Source organism: Mesocricetus auratus, unplaced genomic scaffold, assembly GCF_017639785.1.
Source record: "Mesocricetus auratus isolate SY011 unplaced genomic scaffold, BCM_Maur_2.0 Super-Scaffold_100004, whole genome shotgun sequence".
Lineage (NCBI taxonomy): Eukaryota > Metazoa > Chordata > Mammalia > Rodentia > Cricetidae > Mesocricetus > Mesocricetus auratus.
The window spans coordinates 54,455,574-54,477,435 of record NW_024429189.1 but is presented as its reverse complement, the minus strand read 5'-3'; the positions used below and the strand labels follow the sequence as shown (position 1 = coordinate 54,477,435).

Genomic DNA, 21,862 nt, shown 5'->3' with positions numbered 1-21,862 from the left:
AATCAGAAACAACCCACATGTCAATAAATGGATAATTCTATAAAGAAAATGTGGCATTTTCATACAATTGAATATTTCTCACCCATTAGAAAATTATGACATTTGCTGGTAAATAAATGAGCTATAAAAACATCATCCTGAGTAATGTATTCCAGACTCAGAAAGAAAAATATGGTTTATATTCATTTGTAGTGGACAATAGCTGTTAAATCTTTGAGAGGCAACTACCATGTATAGAACAACAGAAGTCAGGAATAGAGTAAATGGCTAGATGGGAAGAATCCCCTTAGGAAGATGAACTAGAATAAATAAATAGCTATGGATGGACAAGATGGGGTAGAGTGGGGGAGCTTGTAGAGGAGGATCCAACAGGCAGGATGAAGGAAGAGGGGAGCAAGGGAGTCAATACAGAGAGGGACAGCTATAACTAAAGGCCATTTTAAAGACTATGGAAACCAAATACAGTAGCTGCCTCCTAAAATATACACATGTATGAAGGTGAACTAAATGAAATCAGAAAATAATGGAAAAGATGAACATCTCTCTTCAACAAATGAAGCTTCCAGTACCAGGAATGATTATTTATATAATCAAGTTCTTTGCAAAAGAGCCTTTATCAGAAACCCCCCACAATACAGGCTATTCCCATGGTTATTGGTTGCTCTCCAGAAAATGACAGTAAGGCCTGATTGCCGAAGATAACACCTAAATAACTCATAAACATTGAGAAGTCTAATCTGTGCTTACCTAGGGCCTTCATTCTTACTGAGAATCATTAATGATACTGGAAGGTACTCTGTGTCCTACCAAAGGAGAAAGGTAATCACCAACTCAGCTATAAACTCTGATCTACAATGTTAACATTATGGAAGATGCATGAGAGCATAGTGGCACAAACTTTGTGAGAATGATCCACAAATACCTGAATGGATTTAAGGTGCACGCCATGATATCATATCCACCCCTAACACTGCTTCGGTGTCCAGGGACCTAAGAGTAAATAATCCAGTGACCTAGTTGAAAACAAAACACTACTCTTCTTGTGTCATAGCAAAAGAAAAAATGCTCCTGACAGCATCCTGCTATACTAATAAATGTCTTACTCAACCATCATCAAAGAAGATTCCTACTAAAGTAGATGAGAATAAATATAGCAGAGTCAGAGACATTAGAAGTCTCCATCAAATCCCTTACCTCAAAGCTCTAGGACCCTTTTGGAAGAGGAGGCAGAAAGAATGTAAGAGCCAGGGGCATAGAGAATACCATGGAAACAAGGCATTCTAAACAAAACTGGCCCAATTCATAGAGACAGTGATCACATGCATAGGTTCTGCACTCATCTGGACCTGATGGGGTGCCAGCACTAAAAGCAACGTAGACTCAAGTCCTCATCCCTAGTGCTATCTCCAATTGAAAAGTGTTTGAAAATGATAAAATAATTTTTCAAAATAGACCTCCATTGAGTATACAAACCACTGTTAAGGCTAGACCACATGGCATGCAGTAGATGACCAAAACACGTTAATTTAATTTAAGTTTTGGAGGATTTTTTTCTCATAACGCCTTGCCTGGGCATTTGTTTTCTTTTTTATCATAAAGGTCTTTTCTTATATATTTCAGTTTCTCATTTTGTGGTTTTAGGGGATATTTTTTGTATGTCAATATGTGTCTCTGTGACTATATGAGTTTCTTGTCCCTTTTCTTGTCTGTTAGTTTGTTTTGTCCTATTCAGGTTTGTTTTTTATAAATATTCTTATTTTGTGACTCTTTTTTCTTTTTTCTTAGATGCCTATTTTCTATTAAGAGGCAGCAAGAAAGGATGTGGATTTGGGTAGGTGAGTATATATTGTATGAAAAAAATCTATGTTCAATAAAAAATGTAAGATAAACATAATGAAATTTGCTTATAATTTTGATTAAATATTTTACTCTATATAATATATTAAGAGTCTCTGAGGCTGGAGGTGGGAGCCATGCTCGCTGCTGCTGCTGTGCTCCAAAGCTGCTGCCATGCTGCATGCTTACTGGGGCTATCTAGTCCTGGAGCTTTTCCTCCCATGGGACGCGAGAGGTAAGTATGGCCTGTTTTCAGCCTGCCTTCCAGTGCCCTGCACAGAACCACTGGAGACCTAGGGACTGTACACTGCAGATCCCATCCAAAACACCTAAGGATCCAATTAAAAAGGGGTACAGAACTAAATAGAGAATGATAAAGGAGTTTAAAATGGCGGAGAGACACTTAAGAAAGTGCTCAACATCCCTAGTCATCAGGGAAATGAAATCAAAACAACACTGCCATACCATCTTACTCCTGTCAGAATGGATAAAATCAAAAACACCAATGACAGTTTACTCTGAAGAGGATGTGGAGAAAGGGAAACGCTCCTCCACTGCTGGTGGGAGTGGCAACTCATACAGCACTTTGGAAATCAGTATGAAGATTCCTCAGGAAAATGGGAATCAGTCTACCACAAGACCCTGCAATTCTACTCTTAGGCATATACCCAAAGGATGCACATTCATACAACAAGGACATCTGTCCAACTATGTTCATAGCAGCATTATTTGTAATAAGCAGAACCTGGAAGCAACGTCGATGCCCCTCAACTGAAGACTGGATAGAGAAAATGTGGTATATTTACACAACGGAGTAATATTCAGTGGAAAAAAAACAATGGAATCTTGAAATTTGCAGGCAAATGGAAGGCACTAGAAGAAACCATACTGAGTGTGGTAACCCAGTCACAAAAAGAGAAACATGGTATGTGCTCACTCATGAATTTTAGACATGAATCAGGGGAGTGCCAGCATACAATCCCACTGTCACAGAGTCTGGGAAACAGAACCTTCATCGAGTGACTGATAGAAGCAGAGGTAGATACCCACAGCTAAACACTGAACTGAACTCCTAGAATCCAGTGACAGAGAGGGAGGACTGGTGAGCAAAGAGGTCAAGACTGGAATAGTTTAACCCATAGAAACAGTTGACCTGAACAAGGGGGAGCTCTTGCAGCCCAGACTGATGACTAGGAGGCAAGTATGGGACTGATCCAGACCCCTGAATGTGGGTGTTGGTGAGGAGGCCTAGGCAATCTATGGAGCTTTGGGTAGTAGAACAATACTTATCCCTGGCATACAAATAGACTTTGGGTGCCCATCCTACAATGAGGGATGCTCTCTCAGCCTGGACTCTAGGAGGAAGGCCTAGGCCTTCCCCTGATCAAAATGGCAGACTCTGCAGATCCTCCATGGAGGGCCTCACCCTATCTGGGGAATGGAGAGGGGATTGGGTGCAGGGCTGTGGGACCTGGTGGAGGGGGTTCGGGTGGAGGGAAGGGAGATGGAGTTGAGATTGACATGTGAAGTAAATTTGTTTCTAATTTAAATAAAAAAATTAAAAAGAGTGTCTGACAATTCATAACACATAGAAGGAACAGTGTGGCCAGCCTTTCACATGAAATTCTTAGTGTCTCATGGTTCATTATTTGTGTCACACTCTGTCTTGTTTACTATCTTAGATATTTCAATGTAAATGACATAACCTGTAGTGGCATCCTGTTCTGTCAGTGGACTTGGAATAGTGGTCACACCTTAGGGCATATCTTCAGGTGAGGATCTAACTCACATCCTTTGCGTTGTCCTGCCTTCACTCTCATATAAGTATCACATGCTAACTGATTGCCAATAGATAGACACCCTTTCAGGATTTCAATGGGCTACTACTTTGAGCTCTGAAAAGGATGAGCCTGTAATTACACACCTATTAGCAGTAATGGTTATTATGGGTATACCTGCACAAATAAAAAGTGACAATGCTCCAGCATATATATCCAGTTTAAAATATTATAATGTGCACACCTTTAATACCAGCACTCAGGAGGCAGAGGCAAGCGGATCTCTGTGAGTTCGAGACCAGCCTGATGTACCGAGCGAGTTCCAAGACAGGCTCCAAAACAATACAGAGAAACCCTGTCTCAAAAAACCAAAAATAAAAAAAAAACTAATATAACATAAAACACATTACAGGTATACCACACAATCCTATAGGACAAGCATTTTTTAGAGATCTAATCCCACCTTAAAGGAAATTCTCTACAAACAAGCAGCGGAAACCAAGATCACCAGAACAGGTTATATAATCCCGTATTAATCTTGAATTTTTTTGAGACAGGATTTCTCTGTATTGTTTTGGAGGCTGTCCTGGAACGTGCTCTCTAGACCAGGCTGGCCTGGAACTCACAGAGATCCTCCTGCCTCTGCCTCCCGAGTGCTGGGATTAAAGGCGTGCGCCACCAACGCCCAGCTAATCTTGAATTTTCTTAATGTTAATGAGAAAGGAAAACCAGCTTCAGAAAGACATTGAACAACAGAAAAACTTCTGAGCTAGATCAGCCAGTATACTTCAAGGATGTGTTGACCTCAGAATGTAAACCAGAATATGTGATATGTTGGAACACATTTTGCTTATGTTTCTACAGGAGATGAAAAGTTATGGATACCATCAAAGCTAATCAAGATTCGATTGGAACAGGAGAAACCTATTGATGAGGAGAAATGATAGGTCATCCACAAAGGTAAATCCCACAATTAAGGAACCCCCCAAAGGTAGGGGGAGTGTTCTGTTCATGTCTTTACAGGAAAACAGAAAACACCCATCTTCAAGAAGGCAAAAGACATTGGACATCTGGATGCCTAAAGAAGGAAGGATAGCTATCCGTAAAGAATCACCAAGCATAGTATCTGACTTATGTTGATAATATCTATACAGGGGAAAATCTCTCTACCTAAACACCTGTATCTCTTTACTTCCCAGTATAGTAGTAGTATCAATTCCCTTAAAAATCAAAGCTGGATTTGGGGTTGCACAGTGTCTGTCTCCTTCTCTAAATCCAAGCATGTTCTTAACAGAAAAATTCAGAGTTTCTGTCTCATATCAGAAGAACCAACTGGTGTGAGACAGAAGAAAACCAAAATCTAGGAACTATTACAGTCAAAATTCTGTTATCTCTCAAAAATCCTAATTTCCTCCACAAATACTTTCTTTTTATTGCTCCATTTCCTTGTATCCATACCTATAAAAGTTTAGGCTTTCCACTTTTATATTAATGTTTAAGTCTTCCATAGTGAACATTAACATTTGCTAATATAAATCTCTGAAGTCTCCAGAAAGAAGATGGGGTCCCACATCATTGATTCTACTTGGTTCAAAATGATGTCCTTGAGCTAATAAACACCACTGAAAGATTGAGCTAAACTGCTCTAGACAGTTGGAGATTAGATAGCTATGATTAGATAGTTGCAGATTATATAGCTTCTTACAACACTTTGTCTAGATCTTCAGATAACTTCAGATAAACCTCACCTGCTACTTGGAATTCTCTTGAGACTTTGAGACATAACTATTGGTTTAGTTATTTGGGTTTTTTAATTTTTTATTTTTTCCAGATCCCATAGAGATACCTCCTTTACCCCCATGACAACTGGAATTAATTCTAAGAAAACAATGCTTCCTTTCCATACAGTTGGCTTAGATGGTGTTTTGGTTTTTCCAAAGGATATGAATAATTGTCAACTGCATAGGGTTGATTTTAAGTTGTTAAGGGTTGGGGATAGAATATGAAGTTCAGACACAGGAATGTCTTTGGAAAAATATAATGGGAATGGATGGGATGGGATAGAGGTAGATGAATATAGCTTCTTGTGAACTATTTAGCAACTATTAGCTATAGACAAATTACATTGTCTATATTGATACATAAAATTAATTTTGTGTTCCTGTTTTGGATAATTGTGTATTGTTTCAAGCTTGAAATGATATTTGTCATACTTTATAACTTCCCTTTTCTGTTTACAATGTTTCTGCACATACATGTAAAGTTATTTTTATCATATTTTATGTATGTATGTTCCTACATATGGCTAACATATTTTGTGTATTGATACAATTTAGGATATTTTTATCATTTTGTGCTATACAGTTCAACCTCTAATCAAGATACTTTAGTTCTATCTCTGATTGAGATATTTACAATTAAATGTATATAGTTACACTTAGAGGTCATTGTCCTCATGCTGCACATCTATTTAAAGATTATTTAATTTATATATGGGAGGCTTTGGTCAGTAAGCAATATATGTTTTTTTGAGAATTGCATGTCATAGTCACCCATGCTTCTTTTTCCTAGTTGTGTTAGTCAGGTTCTCTGTATGCACAGAGATGTAATCAGCATCAGACATTTGATTTATAAACACTTCAAAGACCTGCATAATGTGACTCTTAAATGTTTTAATAATTTAGAACAACGTTGACATGAGACACAATTGCTCCTGACTGGACCTAGCTACTCCTGAGCATATGGTGGGTACTGGTAACAATCCATTTGGAGTTCATTTTCTTTTTGGAAAAATGGCCTTGTGGACAAAGAACTGCTCTTACCTCAACTGCTGACTATGAAAAATCTTTACTAACTGAGCAAGCGGGAGATAAACAAAAAGAGACTTCTGAAACTTGCCAAGTCAGGGTAGGTGAGGCTTTGCATTTTCCTGCTTCTTATATGGTTTGTCAGATACACTAGGCCTTAGCCAAAGTCATGTGCCCCGACATTTCTGTGAGAGCTTGGGTGGCTGTCCATGTAGCCTGCTCTTTCTGTCATTTCTTGTACTATTAGGAAGTTGCTCACTTGCACTTCCTGTCTATTCTAGTAATGTTATGTTCCTTCTCAAGTTTTTGACAAGGTGAAGACTAGATAGTCACAGCTAATAAACTCTCTTAACCATAACTAAAGAATATTAGGGACAAGACTTAGACTTTCCAGAGTAGGACAGCTATCAGAATAATCTCTGTTGTATGCCATTACTCTTAGACTGGACATTTAGTATGTATTTCTTGCTTAATGTTGTTCCTGCTGGTTGTAGGTCTAAATGTGTGTTTCTTTCTCCTAGACTATCATTGTATATAGTTTTCACATCATGTTTCAAGCCCTCTTATTTAGACAAAAAGGGGAACATAGTGGCATGTTTTTCCAACAGTGGACCTTAGGGCTTGGCTTCAGGTGTATTGATGTGACCCCTTGTAGGGAAGAGGAGGGGCTGGCTCATGCTCTCTTGGGTTGTGGTCAGAACATTTTAAGGCAGAGGTTTCACCTCAAGGGACAGGAAAACCATGCCAGTTACTTACCATCATGATAAATACCTGTTGTTGGGTAAAGCCTTCCCGCCAGCCTGGTTCCAGAGCCGAATCAGTCCCAAAAGAACACACAGGAGGCTATATTAATTATGAAGCTGTTGGCCATCTGCTTGTTTCTTACTGGCTATCTCTGACTTAAATATTTACCTCATAATTGTTAATCTAAGTATTTTTCTTACCGGAGAAAGGGTCCAGACCTCTTATTCCTATGGCGGCTACATCATGACTCCCTGTGTTTCTCTTTCCCAGAATCCTCCTTGACTCCTAGTCCCACCTATCTTGCTTCCCTATTGGCCAACAGTGCTTTATTCAACAACCAATAAGAGACAGATTTTCAGAATGGCATCTCCCATCAACCTGTTAATTCTTTATCAGGGTAATTGTGGACTCCTTTAAAACCAACTTCAATAACCCCTGGTGTAAAATGGGTATGTAGACAGCTGAGGAAGCATTGAGTCTTCCAGTTGATGAAATTATCTTAGCTATCCCTCAACATCAATTGTTGTGGAATACAATGAAAACATGCTGTTAATAGCAACAGCATCCACAAGCGGTTTATTATGTCACTCATGTTTTGCCAAGCAACATTTCAAGAGATGTTGAGATTACAGCCTTTAGTCATTATAATGATACTACAAATATTGCATTTATCTCTATTTTCAAATGTGAAATTGAAACTTACATAGTCAAGAACCTTGAGATCATCACATATCAACAAACCAGTAAAGCCTGAACATTAACTTCTTGATTTTTAAATACAGAACTCCTGATTCCCATAGACTATATCTGCCAAGAATGCCTTATAGCTGAGCTACATTGGGTTTGGTTACAGGAAAATTATATCAGGCCACATGACATCAGGAAAGTAAGTCAGGGTACGTTATAGTCTCACTATTCTTTGACAGATGTTTCTAGCAGGAGGCTCCCTTCACAGAACTCTTTCCAGCTAAATTTCACCTATAATACATTATCATCAAGTTTCTACTCTCTGCATCCCCTAAGCCACTTATTTAAGATTCTGAAGTACTATACATTGATCCTTCTCAGAAATCTGACAAGTCTCCAAGTGCACTGAAAGTCATCTTACTTTTGCCTTGATGGTCTCATACTCTGACAATTTACTTGAAAGGGGAATTAACTCTTTATACTTAGGTGAAATTCTAAAATGTTTGGGGGAAATGAATTGTTAACGTTTTAAAAAAATTGATAGGGTTGGGGGCAAGAGAGTTGACTCATTGTTTAAGATGTTCTTCTAGAGAATGCAAGTTTGACGCCAAGCACCTACATTTGTATCTTCATTTTATAGGATCTTAAGCCCTCTTCTGAACCCCACAAGCAGCAGGCCTTTTGTACCATATAGTATAGATGCAGTCAAAACACCCAGGCACATAAAATAATAAAAGAGAATTATTTTTAAAGTTTGTAGAAATTAGTACTTTAAACAGTGAGATACTTGAAACATTACTTTGATAATTACAATTTAGGATATTTATTCTTCAAGTGGGATAATTTGGGCTTTTTGTACATTGTTCGTTTCATGCAACCAAACATGAACTTGATATGAAACAGGTTTGGGTGAGCAGGAATAGAAAGTATCCACTAACTAAACTGTGGGTGTGTGAGTAAATTATCTTGATGTTATTAAAATGAAAAACCTGAAAAACTGAACTTTTAAAGAGAAATGTTAATTTTAGTTCATGGTTAGGAGGCTCTGACTGATTTGGACCTCCTATGATTGCAGGAGAGCATGGTTCAGCAAACTGTTTACTTTGTAACTCAGAAAGAAAAGGGTTTCCAGGCTTCTACAATTTTCTTAAGGTCCCAGTACCTTATGATTTTGAAACAAGGCCCTGCTTCCTAAATATCCACAATACCTACATGAAGATCCTATCTCCAAGTGAGTATATAAAATAAAGTATTTTAAATTTCTATCAATTTGTCTTCAAATTTCATGATTTCATTTTTCTGTGACATTAAATAGAATCCCACCGTGTGTTTGTAGCACAATTTCATTATACAGTTAAAGGGCATAGTATATATGTATGTATGTATATATACATATATACATTTGTGTATATATGCATATTTATGTGTATATGTATGTATGTGTATGTATAAAGGAATACAAGGAAAATAAAAATAATTTTAGTGTCATAGTTGGCTGAAAAGGCACAAAGTCCAGCTGCAACCAGTGAATCACAAATGAGGAAAAATAGCCCACATGAATAGGCCGTAGATTCATGGAGCCTTTTAAATCATTCATATTGTATATAACTCCTATAGTAGAAAAAAATTAATAGAAGTGCTTCGTAAGAATATTACCAGAGACTGTTTTCCAAAATGTCCTTTAAAATTAAAACTTAGTGCAATGCTATATCATAATTTGAAAAGAACTAAATGGTAACATTATCATAAAATGAATAAAATTCCAAAATAAAGAAAAATTCTTGTATGTATGAACCTATAAGAAAAAGAAAAGGAGTTGGGGAGATGTTTCGTGGTAAAAAGCATTTATTGCTCTCTCAGTAGACCCAAGTTCAAAACCTAACACCAATATAACAGTTCAAACCATCCAGTTTCCAGGTGGTCCAAGGCCCTCTTCTGGCCTCCATGGACACTAGTCACACATTAGCATACATACATACCTTCATACAAAACAATCATACACATAAATACAAAAAACCTGTTTTTTAAAACAGAAACAAAAGAATGAGAAATTGGACTGTTTCACTATATTTTGTGGGTAAGGAAATGGGAATCTTGGTTGAAAAATAAAAGTTGCTTTGGCTAGGATAACTAATCTTAATAATTATACAATAGAAAGAAAAAAGATATATAAAACCATTCTGCTTTGCATGCACCTAGTATGTTTGGGTCAACAAATGTATTCTGTGGCACTTGTGCAATTATTTCATTTAGCTTCATCACAGTAGGTACAATGTACATGACTTTTTTCCAATGTGGTAGACATCAGGCTCTACACTAAAATAAGATTGGAAAAGTGGGGCCCCAAACCCTAGGATTGAGGGGGTATGAATGGATTTTAAATGACTGTAAGGAAACAGAAGGAATAAAGGGGATTCTGGTTAAACAAAACTGACTGAACTATTACTGAAAATAGGCCATGTTTTTCAGACATCACTTAATATGAGAGAAGAGTAAGTTGATTGCATATTGAGAGTTACTTTTTAAACATAGATGATTGGAGGTCCTTGCTAAACTGACTTGGCAGGTTTCTGTTTAAAACTGAGTGTTACAAACATAGATGGTCCCAGAAAGAAGCATGATACCACAAGTACAGTTTAGTCAAACAAATAACCGTAATCTATCTTTAATTTATCTTCCTATGCTTCCATCTGTGTATCATCTACTTAAGCACTACAATATTTATTTATTTATTTTACTACTACAAATGACATTAGTATATACAAGTTTGTTATAGTTACTAAAGGGATAATATATATATATATTGTGTGTGTGCTTAATTATTACTAAATAAATATAGACATATAATTTCATACATATATATAATGTGTGTATAGTAGTACCTAAGAGCATCAATCCTGCTTGTCGACAAATTATATGTATAACTTGAGACTTCTTTTTCTTATCTGATATATTAAGAAATTTAATCAAAATTATGTAGTTCTTGTGAGGATTAATAACACAATGTATAGGACACATTTTTAATAACTTGTTTAAGACATATCATAGGCACTCTTATTGGTAATATTGATATTAAATAGTCCTGTGTTATAAGTAATATTTTCATTCTGTAATTGAGGTTTGGACTTTATGATCATCCCACGAGTGCCCAGGTAAATTGTAAAAGACTCTGAGCATATACTGAGTAAAAGCCAGCTCAAATATTTCCTACTAAACTGTTTCCTTTCCCAGAGGAAAGTGTTTCAATGTAGTAGAAAAAACTGTCCCTCGGGAGTGACAATTATCTCAACATATTCAAACTAAATTCATTAATCTTAATGAAAAAGTTGAAACTTTGTGTTTGCTGAAACTGTTTCAGATAATATGTCCCCAAGAAAAAGCTAAAGAACCATTCAGTCTAATAAGGCCCCTGGAAACTGATTAACAAGTAAAATGAGGCTACAGTATAGGGAATTATCTTTGCAATGAAGCATTTTATAATAAGACCCACAGAGACAATTGCATCATCAACACTGAAACAAACTCTGGCTTCAGTTTCTTTTCCCAAATGATCAGTAATTGTGTAATTAGAACCAAGAGATGAAAAACTGCACTTAAAGAAAATGCCACTTTGCTTGCTATCTTAGGTCCTCTGAAGTTTTGAAGTCTGACTAGAAATAGAATCATCAAACTCTCTGTTTTCATGTTTTACAGTAAGGACAACAGCAGGGACTTAGGATTCCTAAAATGTTTGTGTTGAGATATTACAGAGCACTGCATAATTAGAGAACATGAGCACCTATTAAAATATTTCACATTGACTGGGAACTGCAAACTACTCACCTAATTAAAATGTTTGACATTAAGTATGACTAGAAAGTACTGATATACAGAAAACATTAAAGGAAACTAACAGACACACCCTCCTTTACTCAACAGAGAAATCAGGAGTCAATCATTACAGGCCTAATTCACCTAGAGATATGAAATAAAATTCATATATGCTCATGTACATCTTAACAATGTGAGAAGGGATATTCTGTGTAAACAGTTTGAATAAGTGTAGTAGTCTGAAATGATTAAATTGATTATTAATTCCTGCTTAACATAATAGCATTTTGAGCTGAGCTTAAATATGGTGCTTATGACTATAACTTGATCATTTTCTGAAAACAAAACAGCCTCAAACACCTATGTTTCCACGTGTCATCCTAGATAAAAGATCCTAACATAAACTTGCTTAATTAGGAAGTATGAAAATTTTGCTATCTTATGATTCAGAAGTAATTCCATGCATGCTTGCTTACAAGGGAAAGCATCACAAAGAACCTACACACGGGCACTTAGAGTCTCCCTGAATTTTAAAAGAAACACTGAAAGTAGTGATAATAAGAATTAAGTAATGGATTTAATAATTAAGTATGGATTTTAGACATGGATCAGGATAGTGCCAGTCTTCACTACCACAGATAGAGAGTCTGGGAAACAGGAAAGAACCTAAAAGATAGGCATATTTGCATAGTACCCAAGAGAAGAGGATGGAGACAAGATCCTCTGAATGGATGGGGAACACGGCGAGGGGTGGGGGGGAGTGGGACCTGGGAAGAAGAGAGGGGGTGAAGAGGAAGGGAGTTGGTCATGGGGGAACAGGAAGTTGAGGGGGTGGGGGTAGAATAGGGGGAAGAGGGAATCATAGGATTGAAGACAGATCAGGCACCAGAATGACCTCGAGTGATCTAAAGGGATAACACCAATTGGCAAGCTAAGCAATAGTGGAGGGACCACCTCGAATGCCCATTCCTGATAATGAACTTGATGTCTATAACCATCCGGGAGCCTTCATCCTGTGACTGATGGAAGCAGAGGCAAACACACAATTAATCACTGAACTGAACCCAAGGAACCCAATGACAGAGAGAGAGGAGTGATGAGCAAATTAGCAAAGAATGGGCTGGCAAAAGCAGCAGAGACAGCTGATCTGAACAGGGGAGAGCTCTTGGACCCCAGACTGACAGTGGGGAGGCCAGCATGGGACTGATCTGGACCCCCCCAAATGTGAGTGTCAGCAAGAAGGCCTGGGCAACCTATGGGGCCCTGAGCTGTGGATCAGTGTCTATCCCTGGTATACAAACTGTCTTCGTGTGCCTATAGCACAAAGAGAGATGCTCTCTCAGCCTGGACTCTTAGGGGAGTGCCTGGACCCTACCAAGAGTAAAATGACAGACTCTAGATATCCCCTATGTGGAAGGATTTGGCAATAGGGTGGGAGGGAGGGGGGGAAGGGGAGTACGGGAGGAGGGGAGGGAGAGGGAACTGGGATTGGCATGTAAAACAAGCTATTTAAAATTAAAATAAAAAATGATATAAAAAAGAATGTAAACTGATAGAATTAGATAGTGAAAATTTTAATTTTTGTCAAGAAAATGTGTCTATTTGTTTCATATTTATGTTATAAATATTATTCTAATAAACTTTTTACTGTTTGAGTATATTGGCATGAGCCAATACATTAGGAGCAAAAGATAAAGAAAGGGGACCTGGAGAGAAGGCTAAGCACTTGCTTCTCTTCCAGACCTGAGTTTGGTTTTCAACATCCACATTAGGTAGCTCACAATCTCTGTACCAAGCTCCAGGATATCTGACAGCCTCTTCTGGCCTCTGTAGATACCTGGACACATGTATATATACATACACACAGACACAAGCACAGACACATAAAAATAAAAATACTAAATCAAAATATGAATAGGGAAGACATTCTTTCAATGAAAACTTTTAATTTTTTAGTATTTATTAAAATTGCAATATAGAATTAGGAAAGCTACAATAAGAAAAAACACCATAATAAAGTTTATGTGTTATGAATCAATTTCAATTACCATGTAAGTAAATGAAATTGAAATGTAGATGTTCCTTTTATCATCACATTTTTTCACTAATCTCTAGTGAAAGGGTCCGTAGGAGAGTAGCACATTACAGGAGGCATATAGAAGAGGCAGCAAGCTAGCAAGGAAATGAAAGTGAAAAGACTAAATTATTAGCAAAGAGAAGACAGTTTTCTACTATTTCTGAAGATTGTACAAGAAGAGCCAATAAAAACTATTTAAATACTTACATGTATTTATGAAGTCAGTTACTACTTGTTTATACAAACAAATGCACCCATGCTTAGCTGTTTAATCACCCACCACTGTCAGTCATAAAACCCTACTGACTATAGCACAGGAAAGAAAAAGTAGATGCTGGGGAAATGGTTGAGTTATTAGAGTGATTGCTGTATAGCTAAGGAGCTAGGTTCAAATTCCCAAACCTCATGTAAATGTCCAGTGGACATGGTGACCCAATAATGTCAGAACTGAGTAGGCAGAGACAGCAGGTACTTGAAATATGCTGGCTAGCAAGACTAGCTGAATTTGTGAGTTTGGAGTATAGAGAAAGACTCCACTCTAGTAAACAAAATGGAGAATAAACAAGGAAGACATTGGGTATCAACACCTGGCCTCTATACACAAGTGTGTATACATGCTCATGCACTCACTTAGATACTAACCACTCATGGAACATGTACAAACCCTCATACACACCATGTACACATATACATTTATAAAAAGAGAAGGATCACAGAATTGTTATAAAATTAAATAATTGAGAAAATTCAGTATAAGGCAATTGAATATTCATAAATAATAAGTTAACATAGTATATTTCATAAAAGAGGGATTTCTAATATTTCAAAGAAGTCAATTCTACCTTTAAAGTAAATTACAAATATGCAATTAAAATCAAATGACCAGTGGTTTTTCTGTTTAAATGTATGTTCTAAACTTTTGTGTACACACACACACACACACACACACACACACACATATATATATATATATATATATGTATATCAGTATGGAATGTATATAATCTATAAAATAGATGCATCATAAAACATAAATGATTTTACTCCATTTTTCAAGAATTCATAATATAAGAAAATAGTTTCAGTCATAGCAAGAGACGTTAGTTCTATAACAATCTTAACAATTAGGCTCACAATAATGAATAAAAGCTCTATTAATGAACCAATGAAGAAACTAGAGAAATTCATTAAATTTATACTAGTAATACAAATTATTTCAACAGTGTTCTTTTAATCCTTCCTTATATTTAATTTCAATAAAATGACAATTTCTATTTTAGAGTAGGTTCCCATGCTGTCATTTCTCCTATAGTCATAGATTTTTTTCATAATTGAATATAGTCTTGGAAAATCTTCTGCACTGTGCATTTATATCACACTGCTCCACTAGCACATACTCTTTAAAATTGTTTATTTTATCTGTGTTTGTTGACTACTTTGTCTCAAGGACAATGGATACTATTTGGAACTTGTAGTTTATTGACATTTTAAATAAATGCCCTAAAATAAGCTAATCACTAAATGAAGTCTTAGTAACAGCCAACTGTGTGAAGAAAGGAGACCCATGCCACAAGAGTGAGCTCACTCCTGAAACTGCCTAGTGTGCCCCGACTCAGAAGCTGGATGATGCAGAGACCTAGGAGAGAACCAAAAATGATTGGAGGAGGTGGAAGAGGAGGGGAGGGAGAGAGAGCTGGGATAGGCATGTGAAACAAGCTTGTTTCTAATTTAAATGAGCAAAAAACCCTGGAAACATATGTGGGCATAAACAGTGTACTATGTGAATGGAGGATGTGATGAAATTATAATCAGCCAAAAATCCAACAGAATAGATGTAATGGTTATGAGCCCAGAGAAAGGATTTTTGTTCAGTAAGGCTTCCATGCACTATTCATCAAAAAGGAACCAGATCGAAATAGAAACAGTAGATAGAACATGATAGTCTATATTCAGAGGAAGGCACTGTGTGAGTAGGTACTTCAAAATATATGTGTATTATACATAACTGTCAGGTAACTAAAATTAAGTAAATTTAACAAAAATTAATTTAACCAAAAAAGAATTTCATCAAACTATAACAAAATAAATTGCAACTAAGTAAAACAAGAGAAATCAACAGAAAAAAAGAGACCAAGAGAAAAACCAAGAATCAGTGACTCACTCATTCACACACTCAGGAATCCCATAAAAACACTAAATTATTTTTTCTTCCTTGCTTTATTAGACTGGATACTAAAAGACTAAGAGAAAATCTTATATAAATAAATGCTACATTTGTTACTATTTTAAGAGTCGAAATAAATCATATCAAAGGTCAAGTTACCCCTAATTAATGAGTATTTACAGGGAGAGGATGCTTAGTACACCTTTTACGCTGTCTTTTGAATATAAACTTACATATATTTTATGTCATAAAAGATTGTTTGCTTTTACAAAATTCTTCAAAATCAAATAGCAAAATATCATATCTATTAGTGTTTTTAAAATTCCAAGATTTTTTAAAAGTTTATGGATCTAGCTAGTAGATTTTAATTGCTCTTGGAGATTATCATAAAGACATACTGTTTCTCACTTCCTTTTCCTCCCCACAAACCCTCCATATAGCTTTCCATGCCTTTTTAAATTCAAGAGCTCTCTTTATTAATCATTGTTACATGCGTATAAGCACAAAGTTGATTTTGTTGAACTGTTTTAGTAAAAACAACCTTGTCTAAATTCCTATTGTGAGTGAATAACAAAGATAACTTATATAATTCCTTAGCTGGTCAGTTAACTAGGCAGTCATTTTAAGCTTGCCCAGACATGACTGCAAGTATGAAGAATTAAAAAAAAATGTAAAGGTAAGTGCTTAAATATATTTATATATATGCATATATATGAATATAGGTATAATAAAATTTCAAATTATAAGCGATGGACTTAGGAGGCAAAGAACACATAAGAATTGGAAGTGGATGAGCTAGGTGGATGTTATATAAATCTAGGGCTAATACATAAAGTTCTCAAATAATATTTTTAAGATAAATACTTAAAATAGCTATGCATATGTTAAATAGTGATAATTTTGTCATTTTCACTTTTACACTAGTAAAAGAAAAAATGACACAAATTATCTATTTAAAAATCCCTAGCTCACTTAAAAAAAAACACACAAAATTAGGAGCTATTGAAACAAATTATTCAACTGAAACCCTCTAACTAAGCTGGAAACAAAGCAAGAGATGAACGTAAAAAGCAAAGTCACTGCCGGGCGGTGGTGGTGCACGCCTTTAATCCCAACACTCGGGAGGCAGAGGCAGGCGGATCTCTGTGAGTTCGAGGACAGGCTGGACCGATAGCCTCCAAAACAATACAGAGAAGCCGGGCGTTGGTGGCACAAGCCTTTAATCCTAGCACTTGGGAGGTAGAGGCAGGCGGATCTCTGTGAGTTTGAGGCCAGCCTGGTCTACAAGAGCTAATTCCAGGACAGCCTCCAAAGCCATAGAGAAACCCTGTCTAGAAAAACCAAAAAACCAAAACAAACAAACAAACAAACAAAAAACAAAAAAATACAGAGAAACCCTGTCTCGAAAAACAAACAAACAAACAAACAAACAAACAAACAAAAAAACCAAACAAACAAAAAAAAAGCAAAGTCACTGCATTAGAAAGGGATGCGTTGCCTCCATGGTTTACTATTCATTCAAATCTGGTCTTGTGCTTTTGACACAAATTATAATTCATACATGCAAGCAAATCCTGCTACTCCATGGTGGATGAGATGATTCTTATTTACTTATGATCTCGTGATACCTTTGCCTTCAGAGACCAGCATTTTCTTAGAATTTCCAAATGCCAGTTAGACCCAGGAGAGGCAGTGACCTGGGAGACTACTGTTTAAAAATACTAGGAATTAACACTTAATAAGAAACATCACAGTCACATATATATATAGTAGTATCAATCCCTAACTTAGAGAAGATCCTTAAAGAGAATGGCAATACTCAGGACACGATTTCTTCCATAGCCAAGTAAGAAAAGACATTATTCTGATTGTTTTCAGTAGAACTCTCCATCAAGTCCTCCATTAATTTTCCTACTCAGAACTTATCCAGGTACCCTGAAGCTACAGAAAACTGATGCCCACACACAAGTAACACTTCCACAATCCTATGCACAAAGTACGTATGCCTTCAACTGATTCTTGGTTCTTGCAAATGCTACAGAAAAATTGATTAATAAAATCATCAGTTCTTGTGCAAAAAGAATATTTGTTTGACTGAGAATTGTCTATCTTGTAACAAAAAATTTGAATGGTTTGAAAGACAGTATATGTCAAATAGAGACTTGTGATTGAGGTATTACACACAAATGAGGGTAATCTTCTTTTAGAATTGAAATAGAAAATAAAACTGTTTTGATCGGACTTCATGTGTTTTATAATTTTTCCTTTTACTACAGATATACCAGGAAAGAAAATAAGATTTATCTTGGTGAAGCTTTAAATGAAAGTATCCTGTGCCAACACAGCTCTCACTGTTTTCTTCACAGCATCCTAAAAGAGTTTTGCCACAGAGGACCGGAAATGAAGTGCAGTCTTTACATTCCCATGTCTGAAACTGTACCGGTACCGGCTAGTATTCATCTTAGTCTGATTTTCTATTTCATCTGTCTCCTAAAATGCTGATCTAAGTTATTAAAATTCTTTTAACTTCCCAGGTGAGTTCATTAGCTTCATTTTCACACCCTTTTTTAAAAATGGGCTTTGACACTATCAATTAGAAATTAAATAGATGAGTGAGAAAATTTATGGCAGCAGATAGACAGACAGACAGACAGACAGACAGACAGATAAATAGATAAATAGATACATAAATAGGTACATATGTACATAGATAGGTACCTAGATACATAGTTACACAGATACATAGATGGTTATATTTGTATTTATGTAGCAAAATAGGGGTTGGTATCTATGTTTTGAAGAATACATTGGGTAAAAAATGTTCAAAAGAAGGAAAGTAAATAAAAATGACAAATTTTCAGACCACCCACACTGAACTATTAGTAATTTGTCTAATAGACAATAATATTATGAATGAGAAATTATATATGCTAGGGAAATAATTAACTATTGAACATTAACCACAGCCCAATTTGTTTCTGTTTCTAATATTTGCCTTTGTTTGATTTAAAAAATTAGAAGCAATTGTGAGAGTTGAAAATTGATATATTTGTTTTACCACTGTATTCAACAACATTGTCCCAATAACAATAATACAAAACAGTTGTGTTTTACATCAATATCTTTGTATCCCCCAATAATTTGTCTTAGTCTTATCTTGCTTTGTTTTTGCTTTTCAGCTGTTAACATTTGAAGAAATGCCTGAAAGCAACAATACTGCTGTGACAGAATTCATTCTTTTAGGGTTTGCAGTCTGTAGAGAGATAGAAATCATTCTCTTTCTGCTCATTCTAGTGGTCTACAGTCTCACTTTGGTGGGAAATGTTGGAATGATTTCATTAATTAGGTTGGATTCTCGACTTCACACCCCCATGTACTTCTTCCTCAACAATCTGGCCTTTGTGGACCTTTGCTATTCCTCTTCAGTAGCCCCCAAGTTCCTGGAGACCCTGCTGACCAATAGAAGGACTATATCTTTCTATGCTTGTGCAACCCAGCTTGGTTTTTTCCTGAACTTCTTGATTTCAGAGATGTTCCTCCTTGCAGTAATGGCATACGATCGCTATGTTGCCATTTGTAATCCTCTTCTGTATATGGTGGCCATGTCCCAGAAGGTATGCTTTCAGCTTGTAATTGGTCCCTACATTTACAGCTTTGCTGTTGCTTTGCTCCACACAATAGTTACTTTCCAGTTGATTTACTGTGGTCCCAATATAATCAATCACTTTTATTGTGATGATGTCCCTCTGATGGCTCTTGCCTGCTCAGATACCAGCATCAAGGAGATTCTATTATTCATCTTTGCTGGATTCAACATGATCAGTTCTTTGACTACTGTCCTGATTTCTTACTTATTCATTGTAGCTGCTATCTTGAGAATCCAGTCTACAGCAGGGAGATGCAAAGCTTTCTCAACATGTGCTTCTCATCTTACTGCTGTGACTATATTCTACGGGACACTCATCTTCATGTATCTACAGCCAAAATCAAGCCATTCCCTTGACACAGACAAAATGGCCTCAGTATTTTACACAATTGTCATCCCCATGCTCAATCCCATGATTTACAGCTTAAGAAACCAAGAGGTAAAGAATGCTCTGAAGAAAACCCTTGAAAAATGCTATTTCCTACCTCTAAGGCACCTCAAGAAAGGAATTTCTTGACTATGGCCAATGCAATGTACAGACATGTCTTTTTTATCTGTGAAATAAATTCATTGTTTTCATACTTCTGATAAGTAAAGTCCTTCCATTTGCTATGTATTTGCTAGCATGACAAACACAATGGAAGATAGAGAATTAGATACATGATTGATATATGATAGATGATATGCATAAAGACAGATTTATGATAGATGGATGTATATGTATATATAGTTAGATGATAGATAGATAGATAGATAGATAGATAGATAGATAGATAGATTTCTAGGGAATGGTATAGTCAATAAAATACATGAAACCATAAGGTTCTTACTTTGAATTCACAATTCCCACTAAATGTGAACATGGTAATGGACATCTATAATCCCAGTACTCCTATGGGATGCTAAAACAAAAGAATCTCAGAACTTAAAGGCCAACTAACATGGTGTAGGCAATGATTAACAGTAGGAGATCTTATCCCAAACAAAGAGGTGACAGCCAACACCAGAGATTGTTCTTTGACCTCCACACAGATGTCATGGCACAGGTGTAACTGCGTTCACACATGAACACATGCACACACACACACACACACACACACACACACACACACACACACACACACACAGAGAGAGAGAGAGAGAGAGAGAGAGAGAGAGAGAGAGAGAGAGATTTCAAAAGAAACTAGTTACTAGTTTAAGGCTTTAATAAATTATTATTGACTGTAGGTGTAGCTCTGATGTCACTGAAGAGAAAGCTCCTATTCAGTTAGTAAATCTAGATTCTGACTTTCTACTTTTATGCTTAGTACATTAGTAGAAGATAATGTGTGAATGAAATGTGTGAAATTCTAGGAAACCCTTTTTGGTGGGGCCTGTATAATATTTTGGAAATATATTCCACCCAGCCATGAGTTCTGAGAGCTCAGAATTTCTATTGTCTTTCAGATTTCAGCTGATAGTCATTAAATGGCCTAAGCCTTGGTGGGGAAATGACTCCTATTCTAAATAACAATAGCTTTGGCCCAGAGGGTGTCTATACCCACCCTGAAGGCTAATGAGACCTGCTGATGTGGAGTGCCTGAGGGCTTGAGCACAGTGCTGTAAAAGAGTGTCTCTGATTAGGGGAAATATTTGCTATCAGCCCTTTATACATGATAACAGATGCCTTCTGCCCTTCCACTTTTGGATGAACTAAAATGATGAAAGTACTAACAGAGAACCCTCCTGTTATGACCAGGTGTCTCTATTTCATCTTTAAAATCATTGGATAGTTAGCTATCCCACTTCCACATTCCCCCATTCAGGATTGGACCCAGGGTTGGTTGGGTGGTTCTAATCAGTCTGTAAAAATTGGCCTCTGCAATATGGGTATAATATGGATGGCCAGTAATACCTTTTAATGTTTACTTCTTTTTTACTTTGATTTCTTTGCAAATATTGGTTTGCCTGCTTGTATGTAAGCTCATCATGTGCATATCATGCATGCTTGATAGGTAGAACAGTGTCAGATTCTCTGACCCACCAGTTGGTGCTGAGTCTCTAACCTAGCTTGTATGTAAGAGAAGCAAGTACTCTTAATCTGGAACCACTTTATGTAGCAATTAACTGTATGTGCCAAGTATACAATACAATACGTACATAGTTGGTAATGCTTTATTTCTAGGTATGTAAATGAGGGTGTTTCTAGATGTGGTTAACACTTAAAATCAGCAGAGGATTCAATCCTCATTAATGGTGGCAAGCATAAATTGATCTTTTGAAGACAAAAACAGACCAAATAATGTAGTGAAAGACATATTTTTTTCTTGTCTC

The 21,862-nt window shown here is 36.4% G+C and overlaps 1 protein-coding gene across 1 annotated transcript; it reads left to right on the top strand.

Moving 5' to 3' along the window:
- Positions 1–19,100: 19,100 nt before the first annotated feature.
- On the top strand, positions 19,101–20,066 carry LOC101835377 (olfactory receptor 1038-like). The gene has a single exon (XM_005065053.2). It carries the CDS (start codon positions 19,101–19,103, stop codon positions 20,064–20,066), a length of 966 nt encoding a protein of 321 aa, XP_005065110.1.
- The last annotated feature ends 1,796 nt before the right edge of the window (positions 20,067–21,862 follow it).